We start from the raw sequence: 21,845 nt of genomic DNA, 5'->3' as shown, positions 1-21,845 counted from the left end.
ATTCCAGAAAAACAACCAGCTAGATTCTACTCAGTGCAATCAGCCTTTTCTTCAACCATGGACAGGCTTGTGCGCGTCCTCGCTCCCTTGCCTGACTTTGGGACCAATCACCGAGGCCTCATGGAGGTACACCTTCTTTTGGTCAGGTATTTTTCTTGGATCTTCAGGGGCTTCACATCAACACGGATGGTCCAGATCTCACTGAGGAGCAAGTCTTGAGACCAGCTCTTCCAGTTCTTTAGAAACAGGCGCAGGCAGGCACAGGTTACTGCGGGTGTATGAGCAGTTCTTCCAGCACACAGTTTTAGCAGTGCACATGTGACTGAAGTCTGCGTAACATGTCTCCGCTCCCAACATGCGACATTCCAGAGATTCAGAATGAAAAACCGGGATAAAACCATACAGGTGGATAATTTACAGACACCAAAATAATGAACTGATTAAGCCAGAATACTCATAAAGGAAGGCTCAGCCATTTAAGGAGTATGCACTGTAGGAAATAATGAACAGAAAGTACGAGAAAACTATGGGCATTCCTGAAAGTCATTAGAAGTACAAGGGACACACAGTTTTAGCAGAAGAGCACTCTTCGAGAGGGAGGTCATCAAGCAAGACTAGGTAAAAATGGGAGGGTAGGTTCAGGAACTAACTTACGTTCTGGTTTTTACTGATTGCTTAGTAAAAGGATCAGCATCCGTCCAGTGGCTAGACCTGAAATAGAAAATGTGACTTGAAGGCGAGTGCATGATTTATCTTGCAGATTATGGACAAGTAGATAAGCTTCTAATAGGCAGTAGGCAAGAAAGGGTCCCACTGTATTGAGCTGGAGGCTATTTTCATTAGTTAACATCTATACTTCGGGGATGAAGAGCACAGCAAGCCCATGGCCCGATTTACACAAGTGGACAAAACCGAAACCGCCCTCTGATTGCATTTGAGCACCAGGAATATATAATCATGTGCATCCTTTGCCTTGACCACACTGCAACTCACATTAATCAAATTGTTTTTATTCAACACAAGTCCAATTATTACCAAGTGCACTGTGCTCACGGGTGATCCTATTCATAGACAGACTGCATGATTGTGCACAGGTATCCTTCATTGAAAACTATTCTCAAACACCGCACATGGTTCTCTTTTTCTGTGCATAATTATCTACAGAACAAGAGTTACACATCAAGGTACATAACCATTAAGTCCATTTTTACAAAGATGCGGCTATCTGTAAGTACTTCTGAAATGTCTTTCACACGCATAGTAAAGAATTGTACAAAAAAATATAGTTATGAGGTTTAGAATAAAGTGCACAGCTTTGTCACAGAAGTAAAAATAACATGGACAAGTTTTCAATTCAAAGTTACAATAAATTAAGCAAAGTGTAGTGTAGCTACTAAAATAATCAGAGGCATGTGGCAGGCGTCCACTTGGATTACCAGACTGGTCTTTAACATTCTAGGCCTTTGTCAACGAGGTCTGATGTTGAAGGAGGCAAAGTCTGACCTGAAGAATAAATGTACTTCTCATCCTGAATCTGCACGGAGGTCTCTTACCCCTACAATGACCGGACCTTGACGTCAACCTTGGCCATGGGCTTGATGTGACTGTGATAGGATGGATTAAGCATTCTAAACCCACTCTAAAAAGATGCTGCTGACTGCAGGTCGAGGTGGGTCATAGTTACCTCAATGGGCTCATCTGTCGATGCAGTGGTGTGGAGGTAACGGGTTGCACAAGCAAGATCAAATGCATTCATTTGGCTTGGAATATGCTGGGAAAGTGTGACTCTGGTCAATTGTGATTGAAGAAAGTCAAAAGAGAAGGGTCGACCTTTTCGAAGGGATGGCACCATGGTCTTGGTTTACCTTCATATTTATTCTATCTCGTTAGCGTGGGTGGTATGTGGTATAATTCGTAGGCTAACGCAAGGCCAAGTCTAAGTAACACTTATTTACTGCATATGGATGCCATCTAATCTAGAGCTGTTTGGTAATTAACCTGCACATCTTGAGCCCAAGGCAAAGTGCAATTAAATTGAAAAAGTAATGGGCAAACATTTAGAAGGGTCTGGATTTGTAGACACCCAGATTTGTGTATGTGCCTTTCTCCATTTTAAAGAGGGTCCCGGCAGCTCTTGAAATATTGCTACTGACCACTTCCTTACCCTGCTGGCTGCTTGTACTGCTGTGCAATAAAGTATACAAAAAAAGTGATGCATGGAATGCTTGAATTAATCTCAGACACTGAGAACAGCATCCCAGTCCATCATTTTGTACACCATGCCACCTCAGTTTGGACCTAGCTTATGCAAATCAGTCTCGACCCTGCTCCAATGGGAACAGTCCAACCTGAACTGCCCGGTTCTCCCTGAACCAGAACATAAGCGACCCTGAACCGATTTTGCCCTAGTTGGGGCTTATCATCCATGTATAGCATGGTTCGCATGACATTGGGCACGGGCATCACGTCTGGGGGCACCTGTCCTACTTAGGGAGACACACTTTCAAAAGTCACTGCTCCGGCTTAGGGCCATAAAACATTTTGAATGTGTTTGGCATTAGGAGCGGCTCTTCTATTTTAGCAGAGGAGTGTCGCCCAATTAACGAAAAATGCCTCAAAAAAAGCCTGATGATGAATAATAAAATGGCAATAAAGTCAATTTATTTCCATTTTATTAATCATCTACCTGCCCCGAACTGAACATCAGGACTGGGCGGGGCAGTTTAAAGTGCGCATATCCCTTTGGCCGGCCATCTTGCTACGGATAGCCACATGTGCACTTTGACACCTCTAACCCAGCTGTCATAAGATAGCTGGTTAGACCAAGCCCAGGCCTTCAGTGCCCTCGGGAGAACAAAGGAAGGCTGGTCCCTCCAATCATGGAGGGGCTCTCATGCTGGTTAACCGTATGCGAACGGTGCCAGGATTGGTTAGGGGAGCTGTTGAGGCTCCCGCGTTGGAAGCAGAGCTGAGAAGAAGAAACTAGATCGGAGCAAAGAGGACTTTTACCAGGTAAGTGCCTATTTATTTAATGAGTGCAGTCACCCACCTACCACCCATTTGCCCGCCACACCACTATCTAGTGCTGCCACCTGTGACTGTTTGGCATACTTTAGCAATGCTTTACCGTTCAAAGAGTGCCAATGTCTCTAAAAGCATCAGCCATCTTGAAACAGTCAAGCGATGAGGACGTATGTCAAAGACATTCAAACCTAGCCACCCCGCGTTTGCACATGCATTAGCGAAGCCAATTGCGCTGGCATGTGTCAGCTTATTAAAGCCCTGACCTATATTATTTGCCAATACCTGTTTGAATTGGAAGCTATAGCTCTCTGCTCTCTGTTATAGAGGTAAAAAATGTGGATTCCTATTCGACTGCCTAGGAACGCGTGAAATAATGACTGGGCTAGATTTTTTTTAAACCTCACCTTTTGGTATCGGACAATGTGACCATCTAATCCACACTTAGCGGGGCCACAACAATGCAGTCTATTGTGGCCACACTGTGCATACGGATGTACAGAGCTGGTCACCAGGGGTGTCATGTGGGAGGTTAGCTCTCACCTGCCATTGGAATCTTGTTATTCAGTAAAACTTCAAATGCACGTTGATGCTAGCCCAGTATCTCCCCAAAAATAAAAACAACGTAAACACATATGCTGTTACTACGCTCTCTTCCACTACTCTTTGCACAGCCCTCAGAAGGAGGGTGCTGGTTTGCATTAAGGCACTGTCTTTTGGAAAGAGCATCCACATCTCTTCCCTGCATCAATTGTCCTCTCCTTTGGCAATGTTTTGGTGATAATTTGAAGCTTGTGGTTTTTTTTAATGTTTTTTTTTTTAGTACATACATCATCAGCCTCTTAGATTTCTCAGCTTCAGAGGGGCAACTAGAGGGCACAGTTTTCAAATCGGTTGGAGAACAGCTTGTTGGCTGTGAGGGAGATTCAGAAAAGCAAAACATACTTGGAACCCGTATATTGGAGTGTGCTAATTGGACTTTCATAAACACTCTGAAATCTGTGTCCATTATCGTCTTTTGGAGTTACTGATAATCACCTATAAATGACATCACATTGTGTGCTTCCTTCTCCTTCAGTAAATGTCAGATCATAGGTCCACTTTCCCCATTCTTGACGCGATGAGCTATCCCCTCCTATCCCCAATGCCGCGCCTTTAGACAGAGCGGAGCCAGGTCATGGAGGAGGATTGTTCTACCTTTCTAGGTACTCACAAGTTAGTGCTGTTCATACTACATTTGTAAAGTAGCTCATGGTCTTAGGTAAGTGCCACATTTGACTCCATGATTAAAGGCAACATCAGAGCAGCCTGGGGTCATCAAAGCCCCCCCGGAGGCTGGAATAAAGCCCCACATGCTGCACCAGGTTGGGCTCAACAACAAAGGCCCGCTCGCTAGAATGGCGTAGGAGATAGTAGAGTGCAGTGTCCTTGGCAAAGCCACGGCGGCACTCTGTCTTGGCAAAGTAGGCTAGCACCCGGCGAGCGGACTCCGAGGAGTACAACATGGCGGGCGTACAGCACTCCGTGACGGGCACCACATTGTACAGCGCTGGAGACAGCCGGCGGAGCTCAAGCAGGTAGTGGCGCCCAACCAGTTCAACCAGTGCCATGCTGTACAGGGCAAAAAAGATAAACGTTGGCCAACTGGGTCCAGGTTGCCCTAGAGTCCTTCCATAGGCCCAACTGAGGATTGTCCCAGCAAACATACCCAGGCCCACCCACTCCAGGATCCGCATTGGCTCTGGATTAATGTAGCGCTGAAGTCGCTCAGGGTGAAAAAGTTTAAAGTAAAGGGCACCTCCTAGTGGAGTTTCAGGGAAGCGCACCAGCAGCAGTTGGTTTAACACCGGAAAGATATCTGGTACAGGAACAGCATCATCTTCCACCAGAAGCACATACTCCGGGTCAAAGGTCGTTAAGGTCCTCTCTAAGCAGAAGGAATAGTCCAGCTTCTCCTTCTCAAATAGATTGGTGTCCAGATTGCCCGTTACTTTTCTATAATACTCGACCGTGGGCATAAATTTGGCAAGCAGCATGGCGTCTTCATGCGTCCTTGGATTTGGATCCACGTTGCAGAGGAATAGCTGGTGATGCTGACAAGCATCGCCACACTCCGCAAGGAGGCGGTGGAAACGGGACACCACCTGCAACAAGTAATGGAACTCCGGCTTCCTTCCGATGGTTACAATGGTGATCACCAACCACGGCTTGGCTGCAGCTCGCCGAGGGCCGTCCATTGCCAACACCGGGGAGGAGTTAGCAGGCAGGTGAAAATTGGCAAAGTATTGGACAGCCTTGTGTGCATCTTCCAAGTTCAGGTGCAAGAAGTCTTGACTCATGCGGTCCAAGTGCCATCTGCGGACATAGAAGTAGGAGTAAAGGAGACGGTGGCATATCAAAGGGCCAAAAACAAGAAAGGTCAGCACTGTGAGCACCAGGAAGTGGATGGCAGTGCCAAGCCAAGGGCGCTTTCTATGGCTGGTACGCAGAGTCCACAGGGGCATTATATGAGGTTAGGCCTGCTGATAACTGGTCTCTTGGGGGTGGGTCTTCGTTTCTCTTGCAGCAGTCAGTCAGGAGCCGGCCCATGGATCTTCAGGCCTCCATCATAACAGGTCTAGGAAAGAGAAGGACACAGGTTCATTACTAAACAGCTCCCATCTCAGACTCAAGCGCTTTAACATGTCGAGTTGTAACAGTGTCTCTTTTGTAACTGTGCAAATGTGCAACTCTCCCAAATATCATACACAGACAATCCCAACACACAACAAAGCCTCTGTCCCCTCCCTACCTCTTCTTCCCCTACCATGCAAGACGAGCACCCCAAGATGGAAGCACAGAAAACAAAAACAAAAACTGTCAGCACACAGTCCGGTTTTCTTTCATTTGCAACCGGATAGAGAATCCATATTCTATAGGATTTCACACTCTTTTAAACATCAGTATTACTCAAATGTGAGCCTCAAGATGGCCTAGAGCGGCCACTCACCACCGACCTCTGCAGTGGCTGAAGGTCACACTTTGAATCCCAGCACGGCCAGTCAGCCTCCCATAGTCGGTGCACGAACAACCATTTCACTATCACCTCAGCGTATTTACTGTGCTCAGAAACGAGGCGTGAAACGCGCCAATACAAACAGGTCATTGTCGAAAGGTGATTGCACAGAGATAACGTCCAATCAGGATCCGACCCGTGAAGGTGCAGAGCTCTGCCGTGCAACACTAGACTCAGAAGCAAAACTACGAAGAACCGAATGCCCAACAAGAAACGGATGTATGTGTAAATGTTCCGTATATTAATGAGGTTTTCACTTTACAACCTGTACTTTACAAAGTCGCGCATAATAAACCGTGCGCGCGCACGCGCCTTTGCTCAGCAGTTGATAAGTAATATGTACAAATGAGGCGTTTAGAGGCTGCAAGGGGACTTACCTGCCGGACTCCACAAAGAACAAGCGCTAGTGGGGACGAGGAAGAGAAGGCGCTGCCATGGCAATTGTTTCTGGAGTGAGGGTGGTTGTGAAATGCAAACACGCCCTCTAACTGTAAAACAATAAAACAAGGACTTTGAAACAGGAGGAAGTGCTGCCAGTCCAGTCAGACGTCTCACTCGACTAATAACCAACGCGGAAGAGTGCGCCTGGGGGAGTTACCTTTATTGGAGGAGAACAGTGACTTGTGTATAGTGCTACAAGTTCCCAGTCTGTGACAGAAAGCACTATGACCATGCAAGTCCTTATTTTAAACTTGCATTAAACACGGTATACGATAGGCTGCTACAAAATACGTATAAAGCTTACAGATAAAAAAAGGTTCCAAAAAATAGACTTTAGTAATAGCCAGACTGTGCATAAAGTAAACATTTTTTACCTGCCTCTAAAAAGCACGCACTTGCCAACTCAACTGGTAGCTCTCTTGCAATACTACTCAAAATTAATGCATCTGTGCCTTCAGGAAGCCTCAAGTGATTCCTTCAATTAAAGCCAATACTGGTTCCGAAGCACCTTTACATTTGCAGATTGACCAGTTGCGCTCATCTACATTTCTTTCTTGCAGGCAGGTACCCTGGCAAGAAGGGTCGTTTAGCTGTGGGCTTCTTCTTTGGTTTCACAGCCCGGAAGACTCCCTGCCTTACACTTCTGCTGACACATTTCAAATCTTGGAATGAACCATCCTGGGTCGGTTGGTTTTTCCCAAAAAGTTTTTTTAAAAATAAAAATATATGGGCATGCCAAGCACTCCAGATCCCGCCCACCTTGCCAACCGACTGTATTCGGTTTATTTGGTGCTGTCAAAGAGTAAAGTGTGCAGATTCGGTATCTGGAACCAGACAAACCATAGCGGACCAAGCAGACGGTCCTGGTGCAGCGTACCCCCAAGAGATGCATGAGTGGAGTCCACACTCATGAAATGGGTGTGCTCAGAGGAGAAGCAGCGTGCATGCGCAGTGCGGGGTGGGCGGGCTCAATAGCAAAACGCAGGGACCAAGTCCCAGGAAAAATAAGTTGGGGATAGCTATCGTTGGCAATGTTCATCAAAGTTACTTTATCATTAGAATGGCTGTCGCAACGTTATCAGGACCCCTTTACAGCCAGACGAGATTAAATTTAGCAAGGAGTATTATATAAGCAAATATATGTCTGTAGCGTATATTTCCATTTACAGATTGCATGCAGCAATCTAAGACAATTGTAATCAGGTTTTCCAAAAGAGAGGATGTCCAGAAGAGGCCGCCTTGCTTTGAGTTCTATTAAAAAATGGAAATATGAAAAGAACAGTTAAGCTTTTTTTCCTATTGTAAGTTATATGGGCATTTTTCTCCACGTGTAGGAATTGACATTCAATTACATTTTTTAAAAAAAAATGGGGTATGGTTGCTTGTTGCACTTAAAAAGTGCTTTTTAAATAAATGTTCTGCTAGCTCGAGTGGTATGCCTCAGACTATTTTCAACCAAGTATTAGGAGAGATGGCTTTGACTTTAATAAAAGAAAATTAAAAACAGTGGCTGGATACCCTCACAGGTGACAAGTAGCGCTCTAAAAATCTACTGATGGATTGAAACTTCAGTGTCTGACATCCCACCTCAGTGCTTTTGGAAATGCAGATTACGATGCCTGAAAAGCCAGGAGCCGCGCTAGAGCCAACCAGTAAACAAGGTCATAGGTCCCGGACCAGCCACTGGGCTTTTATTGTAAATTGAGGGACACCTGGCCTTTTAGACTCCTACATCACTTAAAAGAATCAGTACATCGTTTGGCTCTAGTGGTGTTTCTTCCAGAGAGTTTGTGCCGCAAGTCAAAGGGACTCGGCTGTACACTCACCTCTATCTGGCCGTCAGACTCAGCAGCCCAAAGGAATGAATTATCACCTACTCAATGGAATACTATTTTATTAACCTTAAAGCCAGGGCGACTCCTCCATTACAGCGGAGGAGCGTCGCTCCATTTAAATTCCCCCAGAGATTTAAAAAACTAAATTATTTGCCATTTTATTTTTCACTATCCCATCCTAAACAGTGTCAGGATGGGGCGGGGCCTGCTGAGTGGCAGCAGGGAGAAGTGGTGAGCAGAGGGCTGCCTGTCCATGGTTTAAAATGTGCATGTCTCGTTGGCCGTCTTGTGACTGCCAGCCCGACATGCGCACTTTAAACCTCTCAACCCAACTGTAAAACAGCTGAGTTGAGAGCAAGTGCACTGGGGAGAGCCGAGAGGCCGCTCCCTCCAATCAGGACGCTGCTCTCATGCGGGTTACAAGCATGTGAGCAGTGCCAGGACTGGTTGAGGGAGTTTGCTCAGTCAATAAAACATAGGTCCGAGGGAAGGATCAAGGAGGACGTGTTAGGTAAGTGATCATTTTTCAATTTTATTTGCGGGTGACCATCCCCCTGTCGGTAGTTGCCAGCCGCCACTGGATAGCAGAACAGATTGAGTTTAAACCTGCAAGAGACCAAATTTATCTCATATAGTTTACATGAGCTTTTTGCAGAGGGCCTGGTGGGCTTTTTTTTTTTTTTAACCAGCATTAGAGCTTATGACCTGCATATTACACAAAGGGGCTCTTCTACAGACACATTAAACCGCTGAGCTATTTCACATACAACACAGATCTCTCGCCAGCAGGTTTCATTCATACACTTCTTGGCAGCCATCACATGAACCCTGAAAGCCATTTACTAGGACTCAAGTTTGTGACCAGAGATTGTCCACAGCACGTGCATGAACCACCCGAGACATTAAATCAGTGCTCGAGCTTGAAGCCTGCTGAATGCATAGCGATGTCTACAGGAGCCTGCTTAACCCCTTCTCTACCTTCGAATGCAGCCCACGTGAGCCCAATAACTTAAACCAGAACTGTCCAACCATTGCAGTGTTCCTCCATAGTTTATTTCGAGGCAGAGCTTATGAACGCTGCAAGAGGAGGGGTGTGAAGGAAAAGTGCTCTGCTGCACCGCAGCTAAGCAGGACTGTGAAGAAAAGGACTCAAAGTATGTTATGTAGAGGATAAATCAGAACTAGGCCTGGGCTAAAATTCCGTTGCGCTCGCAGAAATTGCGATAATTTGACATTTACGCGTTCCGGAGAGCGCGAAAATGTCAAGATTTCCGCAATCCACATCTTACCGGAAATTGTTTTCTTGCTCGCGCTGTAAAAGAATACATTCTCGCGTGCGCGCGATCACCTTACCTGAAACCCCGCGTTCGCCGACAAGTTTTCCCGATCCGGTCGCGTTCTCCACGAGATGTTGGATTGTTGGTAGCCATTTGCGCTGTCTTGCGACAGTTCGCGCCCGCATTAACGTCATTTGTCACGCGATCACGTCTTTCTTCTCGCCATCATGTACCGCGAGAGTATGAGATGATTGAGATCTCGCACCCGTGAGCAACCGCATGGGTAAGTTGGCGAGCCGCGATCACGCAGAAAATACCACGAACAGGCGGGAAAATACTTCTGCATCTTCGCAATAATTCCACGTGTTTGCGGGGATTTTTAACATTTTCGTGATAGTTTGCGAAAGTGAATTTCGCATATTCCGCCCACCCCTAATCAGAACGTAATTAACTCTGCCTTAGTCTGAATGGGCACAAGGAAGGAACATCCTCAGGTGAGGCGCCGTCTTGATGCAGAATGAATTATTAGGAACAGGCAGGGCTTTAAGTGGGACGGGTCTGAGCACCGGTAGTTTTTTTTAAAGGGGGGCTCGAAACGGGTCTCTATCGGACTCTACATTTGTGCCCTATCAAAGACTGCCTGCGGTCACTGCAGTCCGGAAATAAGTGCCAGGGCACAAAACAGAGCGCAATAGAGACCCGTTTCGAGACAGCAGGAGCATCATGTGCGCTGCTGACACTGCTCACTTCTCACTAGTGTGCGTTGCTCGCTTATCACTAGTGGAGAAACGACGGCATGCATGCCAGGCGAGAGTTGTAGGGGAAGGGAAGTCCTTTAAGAGAGTCATTTTCCCTCTGGATTTCCCTTCACTTTCTGAGACTCAGGAGCAGCAGCACTGTCGCGGTGTCACCAGGGCTTTCGGTGGAAGCTTTCTCAATTTTATATACAAGCCACAGTTGCTACATATTTATCTTTTGCTACTAACAACCATTGACAAAGCCAATAGTCCTGACTTGTAGGTATGATGTTACTTGTTGTATCATATATCTGGATGCAATGACAGAATAAGCAAAATACAAGTCTGGCTGCACACTATGCTAAGCACAGATTTTTGGCTTACGTGTTTTTAGCCACGCCCCTAATTACATTTAATACGGCCCTTGGAGAGATCCCCCAGTTTTTTTTATCCCACTTAAAGAGAGTAGCAGGTTTGACCGTACTGCTGGCCTGGGCTGGGTCTTCCGTCATTTCTGGTGTGCAGGGGCCACAAACTATGGGCAGATATGAGTTTCCCTTGCTTTCAACATCGCCGGTCAGTAGCTGTAGGCGCACAGAGCACGAGGCTACAGACGAGGAGGACACACTGCCGCCCCTCCCCCAACCACGCTAGACGAGCAACCCGAGGTGGAGTGGAAGCACAGAAAACAAACAAAAAAAGCCTTGGCACTCAGTCCAGTTGCAAATGAAAGCAACCTGATAGAGAATCCATATTTCATACTCATTTTAAACATCAGTATTACTCATCTGTGAGCCTCAGAATGGCCTAGAGCGGCCACTCACCACCGACCTGTGCAGTGACAGGAAGGTCACACTTGAATCCCAGCACGACGATTCAGCCTTTCTCCTTCCGAAGTCGGAACACGAAGTACCCTCACACTCGTCCGTGTGTCTTGTTTTCGCCTGTCAGATTCCATCTGACAGTGGTGAGTTTTTGGATACCGAGGCGATAGCCTCATTACTCCACATTCATTTTGAGTTTTTTAGTCGCTGTTTAGGTGGTCTTATTGATGTGTGACGCTTTGTCACAGTTGAGGGTGGATCACAAGGTCAGCGCTGTGATAGGCCGCGGGTTGCCGTCAATTTGGGTTGCGGAAGTTTCAGCAAGTTTTGTCGCAGAGTCTTGTATTCGTCTGCCAAATGTCTTCTGGCGGTGATGAGCTTTTGATGGCTGCCGTGGCGGTTGCCTTCTGACATTGATGAGTTTTGGGTACCTGCCGGGGCGATTTGCCCTCAGGCAGTGATGGGTTTTTGGATGCTGTGTTGCTGTTTCAGTTTCACAAGTTTAGCGCTTCGATGGGCCTCGGGTAGCGGTCAAATGGGTTTGTAGAAATGTCTGCAAGTTTCCTGATCAGTGGGTTATCTTTTTGATCCAGTCCTTTGTAGAATGTCCTGTTGAGTTTGCGGAGATGGTCGTCCAACATCTCAACGCCTAGGTCTCTGTGGAGGTCTGCTGTTCTTGTGAAGATTGGAGTACCCTCACACTGTATAACCTCAACGTATTTACGGTGCTCAGAAACGAGGCGTGAAACGCTGCAATACAAACAGGTCATTAGCGAAAGCGGATTGCACAGAGATAACGTCCAATCAGGGTGCGGCCACTGAAAGTGCAGAGATCTGCCGTGCAACACTAGACACAGAAGCAAAACTACGAAGAACCGAATGCCCAAAAAGAAACCGATATATGTGTAGATTTCCCGTGTATTAATGAGGTTTTCACTGTAGAACCTGTACTTTGGAAAGTGGTGCACACTAAAGCCGTGTGCGCGCATGCGCCTTTGCTCAGCAGTAGACAACACATATGTACACATGAGGTGTTCAGAGGCTACAAGAGGCCTTACCTGCCGGACTCCACACAGAACAAGCGCTAGTGGGGATGAGGAAGAGAAGGCGCTACCAAGGCAATGGTTTCTGGAGCGAGGGTTGTTGTGAAATACAAACACGCCCTCTAACCGTAAACCAATAAAACAAGGACTTTGAAACAGGAAGAGGTGCTGCTGGCCCAGTCAGACGTCCCTCTTGACTAATAACCAACTCGGAAGAAGAGATTCAGAGAATACTGTACACAAAAATTAACAGCAGTTTTAAAATGAGATTTGTATGAAATGTAACACATTTTATTGAGTGGTCGAAGTGCATTAAAAGAGTAAGTGACCTGTGATGCTGCACGCAAAGGGGGGCAGGCGAGTTGCCTTGGGCACGAGGAGGCTCTGTTATCCGAGTCCATGTCCCTACCCCAACTCCTGACTACCATGATCCAATGTACCATACTTGCGAACATTTTGAACTTGGTAAGAGGGAGATTTGGAAAAAAACTGGGGTATTGATTTTCCCCTTTGAGTTACATTGAAAAAGTGGAGATTGTAGACAGGAGACAGATCAAATAAAGCCCATTTGAGCTTAAAAACATTGGACGTTTCCTGGCTGAAACGGGTCTGTTGGCATGTATGGTTGTACTACCATTGCCTCTTCCTTCTGCCCACAATGGTCTATTATATTGCCACAGCCTCTCTTGCCAGTCCTGTATTGTTGGTTTGTTGCCCCTGCCCCCCTTTCCACTGTCCTCCATAGTCTGTTGTGCTGCCACTGCCCTTCCTGCCTGCCCAGTGTGGTCAAATTGTTGCCTCTGCACTCTCCTACCGGCCTTCAATTTTCAGAGTCCGTGCCCCTGGCCTCTGCCTCTCAACAGTATCCCAATGAACAACTAGATTGCTAACATTCTATATTTATTACAAAAGTGTGGAACGCCTGACGTCATCTTGATGTAATCAAAACTGTAATACCTAGAGTATTCCCTTTAGAAATTACATATATGAGAGGGTCTTATTTGCATCAAAATTATGGTTAGTGCTCTAAAAAACTAAAATGAGGACATATTTTCTGAGTTTTCAAATAGCGACAAGGAACTTTTAAATTATTTGTAATCTTATGTTTTTTATCCAGTTGACCACTTGATTAAATGTTGCACCTAGGGGAGAGGGTGTGGTGTTACTTCCAGAGCTGCAGACTTTGCAACTGGGGAACCAGGTTGGAGTTTCTGCTTCAGCTCAACATTCTGTGATTCTGGTCAAATCACTTAAACTCCCCATGTCTACAACCAAAATGAATTTGATCTTGTGTGATGTAACCAATGCTCATGTAAAGCACTCCAATACCTGACAAGTCTGTACTATATAAAACTGCAAATACACAAAAAATAAGTGTTTTGCACACTTCTGTCATTGGGCTACATGTGGGCTACATCTGGGTGATATCTGTGCTGCATATGGGCTCTTTTGTCTCTGGTGGCCATCTTGGGAGATTTATTTGTTATGAAGTTTCCCTAATTTCCTCATTTACTGCAGTCTCCTCAGTAGGAAATGCGTTCAGTTTTTTACAAGAAGGTATTCGGATATGTAACACATTTGCCATCAATTCTGAATGTTAGCACCCTAGTTGCTCATTAGATCACTGTAGTAAAGCTACTGCTCACCATGGAAGTCTGCTGCTGGTATTAAAAGTGCATGTTTCAGTCTGCATATCAGAATTTTTTTAATGAAATAGAAGAGGATTTGAGAAGTCACTCAAAATGTGCCCTCATTTTTATTTCTTCAGCACTAATCATAATTTCTATGGCAAAATGAACCCCCTCATTGTGTTCCTTTTTAAATTAAATGTTTTAAGTGTTACCAGTTTATTCCAATCAAGATGGCTTCAGGTGTGCCATACTTTTGTCATAAGTAAGACAGTAAGCGCTCTAGTTGTTTTTGAGCACACTCTAGGACATTCTGTCATTGGGCTATACTTGGGCTACATCTGGGTGATATTTGGGCTACATATGGGCTCTTTTGTCTCTGGTGGCCATCTTGGGAGATTTATTTGTTATGAAGTTTCCTAATTTCCTAATTTACTGCAGTCTCCTCAGTGGGAATACTTTCAGTTTTTTACTTTGGTTCCATCAAGAAGGCATTCAGATGTGTCACACATTTGCCATAAATTCTGAATGTTAGCACTCTAGTTGCTCTTTAGATCACTGTAGTAAAGCTACTGCTCACCAGGGAAGTCTGCCGCTGGTTTTCAAAGTGCATGTTTCAGTCTGCATGTCAGAATTTTTTAATGAAATAGAAGAGGATTTGAGAAGTCAAAATATGCCCTAATTTATCTTTCTGCAGCACTAATCATAATTTCTATGGCAAAAGGAACCCCCTCATTTTGTTCTTTTTTAAATTAAATGTTTTAAGAGTTACCACTTTATTCCAACCAAGATGGCTTCAGGTGTGCCATAAGTTTGTCATAAGTAGGACTGTTAGCACTCTAGTTGTTCTTTAGAACACTCTGGGAAGCTGCAGTAGAACACAAAGGAATCAACTGACAGTCTCTGCCCTTGATGGATGTACATGTTTTACTGAGAATGTCAGACTTCATTCTCACATGACTGAGAAAGATAATGTGAATTTACAAAAAATATGCTCTCAGTTTAGCTTCCAAACCTCTGTGGGAAAAGCATGAGAAAATAGCTTTCTCTCAAACAGGATTCATGATATCACAGCAGAAGCCTTTTTCACATGGTAAAATCACCTTAGAACACACCACAATTCCTAAAACGAGTATGGTACCATCAACAAATGATTTATAATGTAACTAAAGTCTTAAAACCTTCTATTAACTTCAAAGCTTTTTTATGAGGTGCTATCATGTATATTGGTCCCAAGATGGCTGCCAACACTTCTTGGATGAAGTGCTGACAGCCAATCAGATCTCACAATGAGATGTGTGGTTAGGCTCCGCCCAGATATATATGTGATTTTACTTTTGATTTTCTCAGGAACTACTGAACGGATTTACACCATTTAAGCAAAAGGCACGAGTCTGAACTGAGGACTACCTCTTTGCCAAATTTGGTGTAATTCCGTTCAGCAGTTCGGGCTGTAGCTGCGTCAACAGGTCCTATGGGGAAAACGTGTTTTGGGACCCCCCTTTTTTCCTCGGCCCCCGCTTGACGAATCACTGTGAAATTTTCAGGATAGAAGCGGACCGGAGCTGGCCAAAAGTTTGGAAACTTTCGCGAAGATTCATCAATCGACGCCAACGTTATTCCAAATAGAATGTTGTGGATTTCCTATGGAAAATAGGTCCTAACTACAACTACCTACTGGCGACTGCCAGTAGGCAATATATATATATTATCTACTGGCGGTCGCCAGTAGATAGTTATAGTTAGGACCGTGTTTCCATAGGAAATCTGAAAATTCTATTTTGATTAACTTTGGCGCCGGTTGACGAATCCTCGCGAAATTTTCAAAACTAATAGGGCGCTCTGCTCAGCTCCTACCCTGAAAGCCTCGGGGCGATTCGTCAAGTGGGGGCCGAGAAAAAAGGGGGGTCCCAAAACACGTTTTCCCCATGCATTTTCCCATAGGACCTTTAGTCGAAGGTACAGCCCGAACGGCTGAACAGAAATACTTGAAATTTGGCAGAGAGGTAGTCCTCAGGTCAGGGAAGTGCCTTTCGCAGGTCTGGTGTCAATCTGTTCAGTAGTTCCTGAGAAAATAGCATTTAAAAGCATATAAATATCTATAAGCGCGTACCGTGCGCGTACCGTGCGAGCACCCTAACGTGCGCGAGCGTAATTCTGATTGGTGGTTACATGTTAGTCAACGTTCGAATCGGTCGAAATCAGGAAGTGTCGGCCGCCATTTGGTTTGTTTTCAGTGAGAGAGTGAAAAAGGAAGGTGGCGAACGTGAAAAGGGGGCAGGGTAGAGAGTTCCTTTGTCAGGGGGTCCTTGAAGGACCCCGAAGGCAGAAACATTTTTTAATTTTTTTTTTTTTTTTTAAATCGCGGGGGTGCGCGCACCGTGCGCGCACGGTGAAAAACCAAAACAATAAAAAAAATTAATACGTAGTTTATTGTAAAATAAATATATATAAAAAATAATACATACATAACTTTGCATTTAAAAAACCGTACAAATTCACTGAAAAAACCATAGGTTTCATACACGTTATAGTTAAGAATTAGCATTAAAAAACCTTGCAAATTCACTTAAAAAACCATAGGTTTCACACATGTTATAGTTAGGTGGATATTTCACTCGGAAAAAACCAATGAAATTCCCCCGTTATAGTTAGTTCAGATAACTATAACTCGCGCGACCGCCACTCTATCACAAGGATGATGTCATCAGTGATGTCATGAGTGATGTCACTGACCATGTCATGAGTGATGTAATATGTTACGTCATCAGCAGTGCATTGCGGGCGCGCGAGTTATAGTTATCTGAACTAACTATAACGGGGGAATTTCATTGGTTTTTTACGAGTGAAATATCCACCTAACTATAACATGTGTGAAACCTATGGTTTTTTAAGTGAATATATATATATATATATATATATATATATATATATATATTCAGTTACTTTTTTCCTGTCTTTTACGTTCAGGTAAGTACATGTGGAAAAAGGCACAACTTAAATGAAAAATATATGAAAGTTACATTAATCAGAGGGAAATGTACTATGGTAAATTATGAAACCTCTAGTACTTGATGCACTGCAGGGGTCTGTGCCTAATCAGAGAGCCACAACACTGAATCCTGGTGATGAAGTAGAGAATAGGGACTTCTGTATTGTTTAGCGCTACATGGTCCCAGTCTGTGACAGAAAGCACTGTAAACATGCAAGTCATTATTTTAAACTTCCATTAAACACGGTATAAGATAGGCGGCTACAAAATGTGCAAAAATCTTTCAGATAAAAAAGGGCTTCCAAAATCTAGACTATAAAAATAGCCAGACCACATAAAGAAAAAAAAAAACTTTAACTGCCCCAAAAAAAGCACACACTTCCCATCTCAGCTGATAACTCCCTTGAAATACCTACGTCACTTAGAAGAATCAGTACATCGTTTAGCTCGAGTGGTGTCCTTGTTAGGTCTCGGCTAGCGAAGGCTGCACTTGCGCAGTCTCGCTCGCGAGACATAATGACTTGGAGAAGAGGGGCTTGAACCCGCCCCTCTTCTCCATTGGCTGGCCTCTTGAATGCTGGCCAGCCATTGGAGAAGAGGTCCGTCACTCCGAAGAGGCCCCGTCCTTTTCGGATTCGGGGGCGTGTTTTTTTCAACTTTTCTAATTATCTCCTCCAGCCAATGGCAAGAGGAGAGAAAAGCAAAACACGCCCCCGAATCCGGAAACGCCGCTGCCTTTCTCCGAGGCATTTCTGCTTCGCCTCGGAGAAAGGCAGTGGTGTGCTTAGGCAGTGGTGTGCTTGTTAATGCTTGTTTTAAATATATTTCTGTTCATTTCTATATTCTCCATTCCACACGCCTCATCTTCAGAGTTTCCACAATGATTGGTGCATTAAGGCTTACCTCTCTGCCTTGATCTCATATCCCATGGCACTTTGATGCTCTTTGTCTATTGTAGAAAGTGTAACACCTTTGTTTAATCAGTTTATACGCCTTTATAAAGCGCTCTATCACCTCTGGGTAATGAGTGCGCAATATTAAATCGCAAAAATATATACATACAAATAAAATTAGCGTGAAATAGCTTCGATCCAATATGGCAATCGAGCGGTCTTTTGAAGTAGGATTCACAGGCGTTATAGGACGTTTCGTTGTCTGTCTTCGGTGTCTAGTCGCACGCTAGCGACTCATTCTGAATGCGCTTTACGTCATCCTCCCCACGTACGTTCGCCATCTCGGTGTGCAGTGGTGTCGGTGTCCAGAGAAGTGGATGAATTTGTCCTGAGCGGTATTGGAGGGCGGAAGCCGTGGTGCCAGGTATGTTAGGACGGGAAAGCTGCAGTCCTTACAGGAATGGCCATGTTGTTTCCTGAGTGGGAAGCAGAGGACACCTTGAGCAGAGGCTTTTGGGTGGTCTGCACAGAAAAGATGGACTATAAACAAGGCTACGGGACCGTGAGGTGGCGATGTCTGCCACCACCCTTCCCCATTGCACCTCTGGCTCCCAGTGTCAGACACGATGATCGTACTCGCTTACACAAGCACGAAATGTCATGCCATTTGGCACACTATTGCAGGTCGGCTGTAGTCAAAGAGCTTGTCTTCTGAGAAGTGTTTACATCCTCAAAACGTCTTTCCGGTGTAGTCGACTACTGTTGCACCCTCCTCCCATCACCGTTTGTGTTTGATGTAATACACTAAGTGGCCAAAGGTATGCCCAGACTTGGGTCCTTTGCTCACTGTGCCACAGGAACCAAGTTGCACCTGACTTTATGAGCCCTAATTAGTGCAAAACTGGTCTTGGGCTGCTTGTTGTCCAGCTTAGAGAGGACCTGGCTAAGCAGTTTGGGCTGGACTGTTCCTACTGGAGTAAGGTCAAGGCTGATTTGCATATGGCTGGGTCAACTCTAAGGTGGTATACTGGAAAAAAGAGCAATGAGTTGGCCTACTGCCTGAGTGATTGCCAGTGCTAATCTAGCAATATGCATAAAGAATGCTACATCTCAGTAATATTTTAACGTCGGGATGGGGATGCCCATCTCGGTAAATTGTTTTCACGTAATGGGAACTCTAACAAGCATTTGCAATGCAATGGTCTCGGCATTGTTAAAGTTAGAGCTATTGCCATTGCTCATGACATTATTTTTGTTTTTAAAACATCTCTCTCTCTCACAAAAATAAGACTTATTTTTGTGAGAGAGAGAGAGAGAGAGGTTTTAAAAACAAAAATAATGTCATGAGCAATGCCAATAGCTGTAACTTTAACAATGCCGAGACCATTGCATTGTAAATGCTTGTTTAGAGCTGGTGCTGCAAGTCAAAAGGACTCCACTGTACACTCACATCTCTCAGTCAGACTCAGCAGCCCAGCAGAGGAATTATAGATATCACCAACTCAATGGAATATTGTTTTATCAACCTTAAAGGAGTTTAATCCTGCAAGAGATCAAATCTCTGTCCTGCAGTTTACATGCAGCTTTTTGCAGAGGGTCCAGTGAGCTTTTTTTAACCAGTATTAGAACGAATGTTCTGCATATTACACAAAGGGACTCTTCTACAGACACATCAACTCACTGAGCCATTTCCCATAGAACACAGCTCTCTCCCCAGCAGGTTACTCACAATACTCGGCAGCAGGCACATGTGGCCTGAAAGCCATTTACTACGCTTCAAGCATGTCGACAGCACGTGCTTGAACCACCTGAGACATTAAATCAGTGCTGTAAATTGAAGCCTGCTGAATGCATACACATGTCTGCAGCAGGCTGCTTAACCCCCTTCTTTACTTTCGAATGCAGACCACGTGAGCCCAATAACTTAAAGCAGAACTTCTCACCCATTGCAGTGTTCCTCCATAGTTTATTTTGAGACAGAGGTTAAGAACTCTGCAGGAGGAGGAGTGTGAAGGAAAAGTACTCTGCTGCACTGCCGCTAAGCAGGACTGCGAACAAAAAGACTAAGGGCCTGATTACGATGTCGGCCGGAAAAGCTGAGAACGGCATTCAGATTTTCCTAAACCGTGTCAGAACCTATGTTTCAGACCAAGTCAGAAACATTTCCGACCGACCGATTACAATGGAAAGGTAACAGTTTGGTCATTCCGAATCGGTTCTGAATGGCATTCGGAAAATCCATCTGTGGAAGCCAAATTGTACAGCTCTACAGACCGCGATCCCGACCCACGTATTACAGTAGGTGATTCAGACAGCCTTCCGACTCAGACCGTCTGACACAAAAAGGCTGGCAGAAACTGACTTTGGGGACCCTTAGCAAGCCCCCCATAATCCTGAGGCCTCCGGTAGGGAGCCCGCTGTAGAACCATGCACAGTGTGCCAGGCACCATGGGGTGCCTGCCACAAGGTGCAAGGTTTTCCAAAACCACCACCCTTTTCTCCAATGGGAGCCTGTCGTGTCGGTCGGAACACAGGCTCCCATTGAAGTAAATGGGAGACTTTCCGAACGGTGTTCAGAAGCATAATAATCGGTCTGACGGAACCTCCGACCGCGAGTCAGGAGGTTTATTTTCCGTTCAACATCGTAATCAGGCCCTAAGTGTTTTATATAGAGAAGAGATAAGGAAGTAATTAACACTGCCTTAGTCTCAATAGGCACAAGGAAGGAATACTTACACTAGTGATTGCTTTCCCTGTGAGTCAACATCGCTGCTGTGCTGCCTTGTATGATAACAACCTACCATCCCGAGCTGCACAAGGCTGAAAGCTGTAGGTACACAAGCACTAGACTACAGATGAGGGTGCCTCGAGCCCTAGACTACAGACAACTAGGGCTTCCCCGAGCCCTAGGCTACAGGCAACCAGGGATCCCCCGAGCCCTAGGCTACAGGCAGCGAAGGCGCACCGACCCCTAGGCTACAGGCAGCGAGGGCGCACCCGAGCCCTAGGCTACAGGCAGCGAGGGCGCACCCGAGCCCTAGGCTACAGGCAGCGAGGGCGCACCCGAGCCCTAGGCTACAGGCAGCGAGGGCGCACCCGAGCCCTAGGCTACAGGCAGCGAGGGCGCACCCGAGCCCTAGGCTACAGGCAGCGAGGGCGCACCCGAGCCCTAGGCTACAGGCAGCGAGGGCGTACCCGAGCCCTAGGCTACAGGCAGCGAGGGCACACCCAAGCCCTAGGCTACAGGCAGCGAGGGCGCACCCGAGCCCTAGGCTCGAAACACAAGCAATAATGAGTCTGAGGAAGACTCGAAGTTGCACAGGGAGCCCATGCTGTTGAAAAAAGGAAGTACTTGCATGACTGAAGGTGAAATTAGAGACTGGATCAGATGTTCCTGCGATTAGCCTCCATGCCTTTGAGAGAACATTCCCTAGAAAGTTAATTGATGGTCCAGTTGAATACAGTTGGACGCGCTTATCTGGCAGTCAACATTGCCGTGAGGGGAACGGCCTCCTTCCTACTTTCCACAACAGCCATGAGGGGGAACGGCTTACCTGCACAGACATCCCACCGTGAGGGGGAACGGCACCCAGGCACTACATCTCCCAGCAGGTGTGGGCAGACGCCTGCTGACGACATCATCCAAAGCACCCGGAGGCGAGATAAGAACCTTGCCAGGCTCCCGCAGCACGGGACGTGCTTATCTGGCAGCGGACATTGCCGTGAGGGGAATGGCCTCCTTCCTACTTTCCACAACAGCCGTGAGGGGAACGGCTTACCTGCATAGACATCCCGCCTTGAGTGGAACGGCATCCAGGCACTACATCTCTTAGCAGGCGTGGGGAGATGCCTGCCGACGACGTCATCCGAAGCGCCAGGAGGCGCGATAACAACCTTGCCGGGCTCCCGCAGCGCTGGACGCGCGCTGGCGGCGCCCGGGCCAAGGGCAGGCCCAACTGTGCCCGTCCGGGACTGAACGAGGCTGGGCAGGGCCACCCTCTTAAGAACTTGGCTACGGGGATATCTGTAATGTCTATGGTAAAGACCGATTAGTATCATTCATATCTTATATTGTACTGTTTTGATCAAAATGAGTAAG

At 45.9% G+C, this 21,845-nt stretch overlaps 1 protein-coding gene across 4 annotated transcripts in view; it reads right to left on the bottom strand.

The window, feature by feature from the left end:
- Positions 1-994: 994 nt before the first annotated feature.
- LOC146859178 (GPI-N-acetylgalactosamine transferase PGAP4-like) overlaps positions 995-21,845 on the bottom strand; it is a 42,651-nt gene continuing 21,800 nt past the window's right edge. For 3 of the 4 annotated variants that reach the window (XM_085649851.1, XM_085649854.1, XM_085649853.1), the window contains exon 2: positions 995-5,638. In XM_085649851.1, the coding sequence (XP_085505977.1) occupies positions 4,320-5,525 (1,206 nt within the window). In that variant the 5' untranslated portion in view covers positions 5,526-5,638 and the 3' untranslated portion in view covers positions 995-4,319. Of the gene's footprint in view, positions 5,639-6,453; positions 6,582-21,845 lie in introns of those variants that run through there. The other variant, XM_085649852.1, reaches the window with a different exon arrangement.

Source organism: Triturus cristatus, chromosome 3_2 (assembly GCF_964204655.1).
Source record: "Triturus cristatus chromosome 3_2, aTriCri1.1, whole genome shotgun sequence".
Lineage (NCBI taxonomy): Eukaryota > Metazoa > Chordata > Amphibia > Caudata > Salamandridae > Triturus > Triturus cristatus.
The sequence above is the reverse complement of the archived record's forward strand: the minus strand, read 5'-3'. Positions and strand labels throughout refer to the sequence as shown.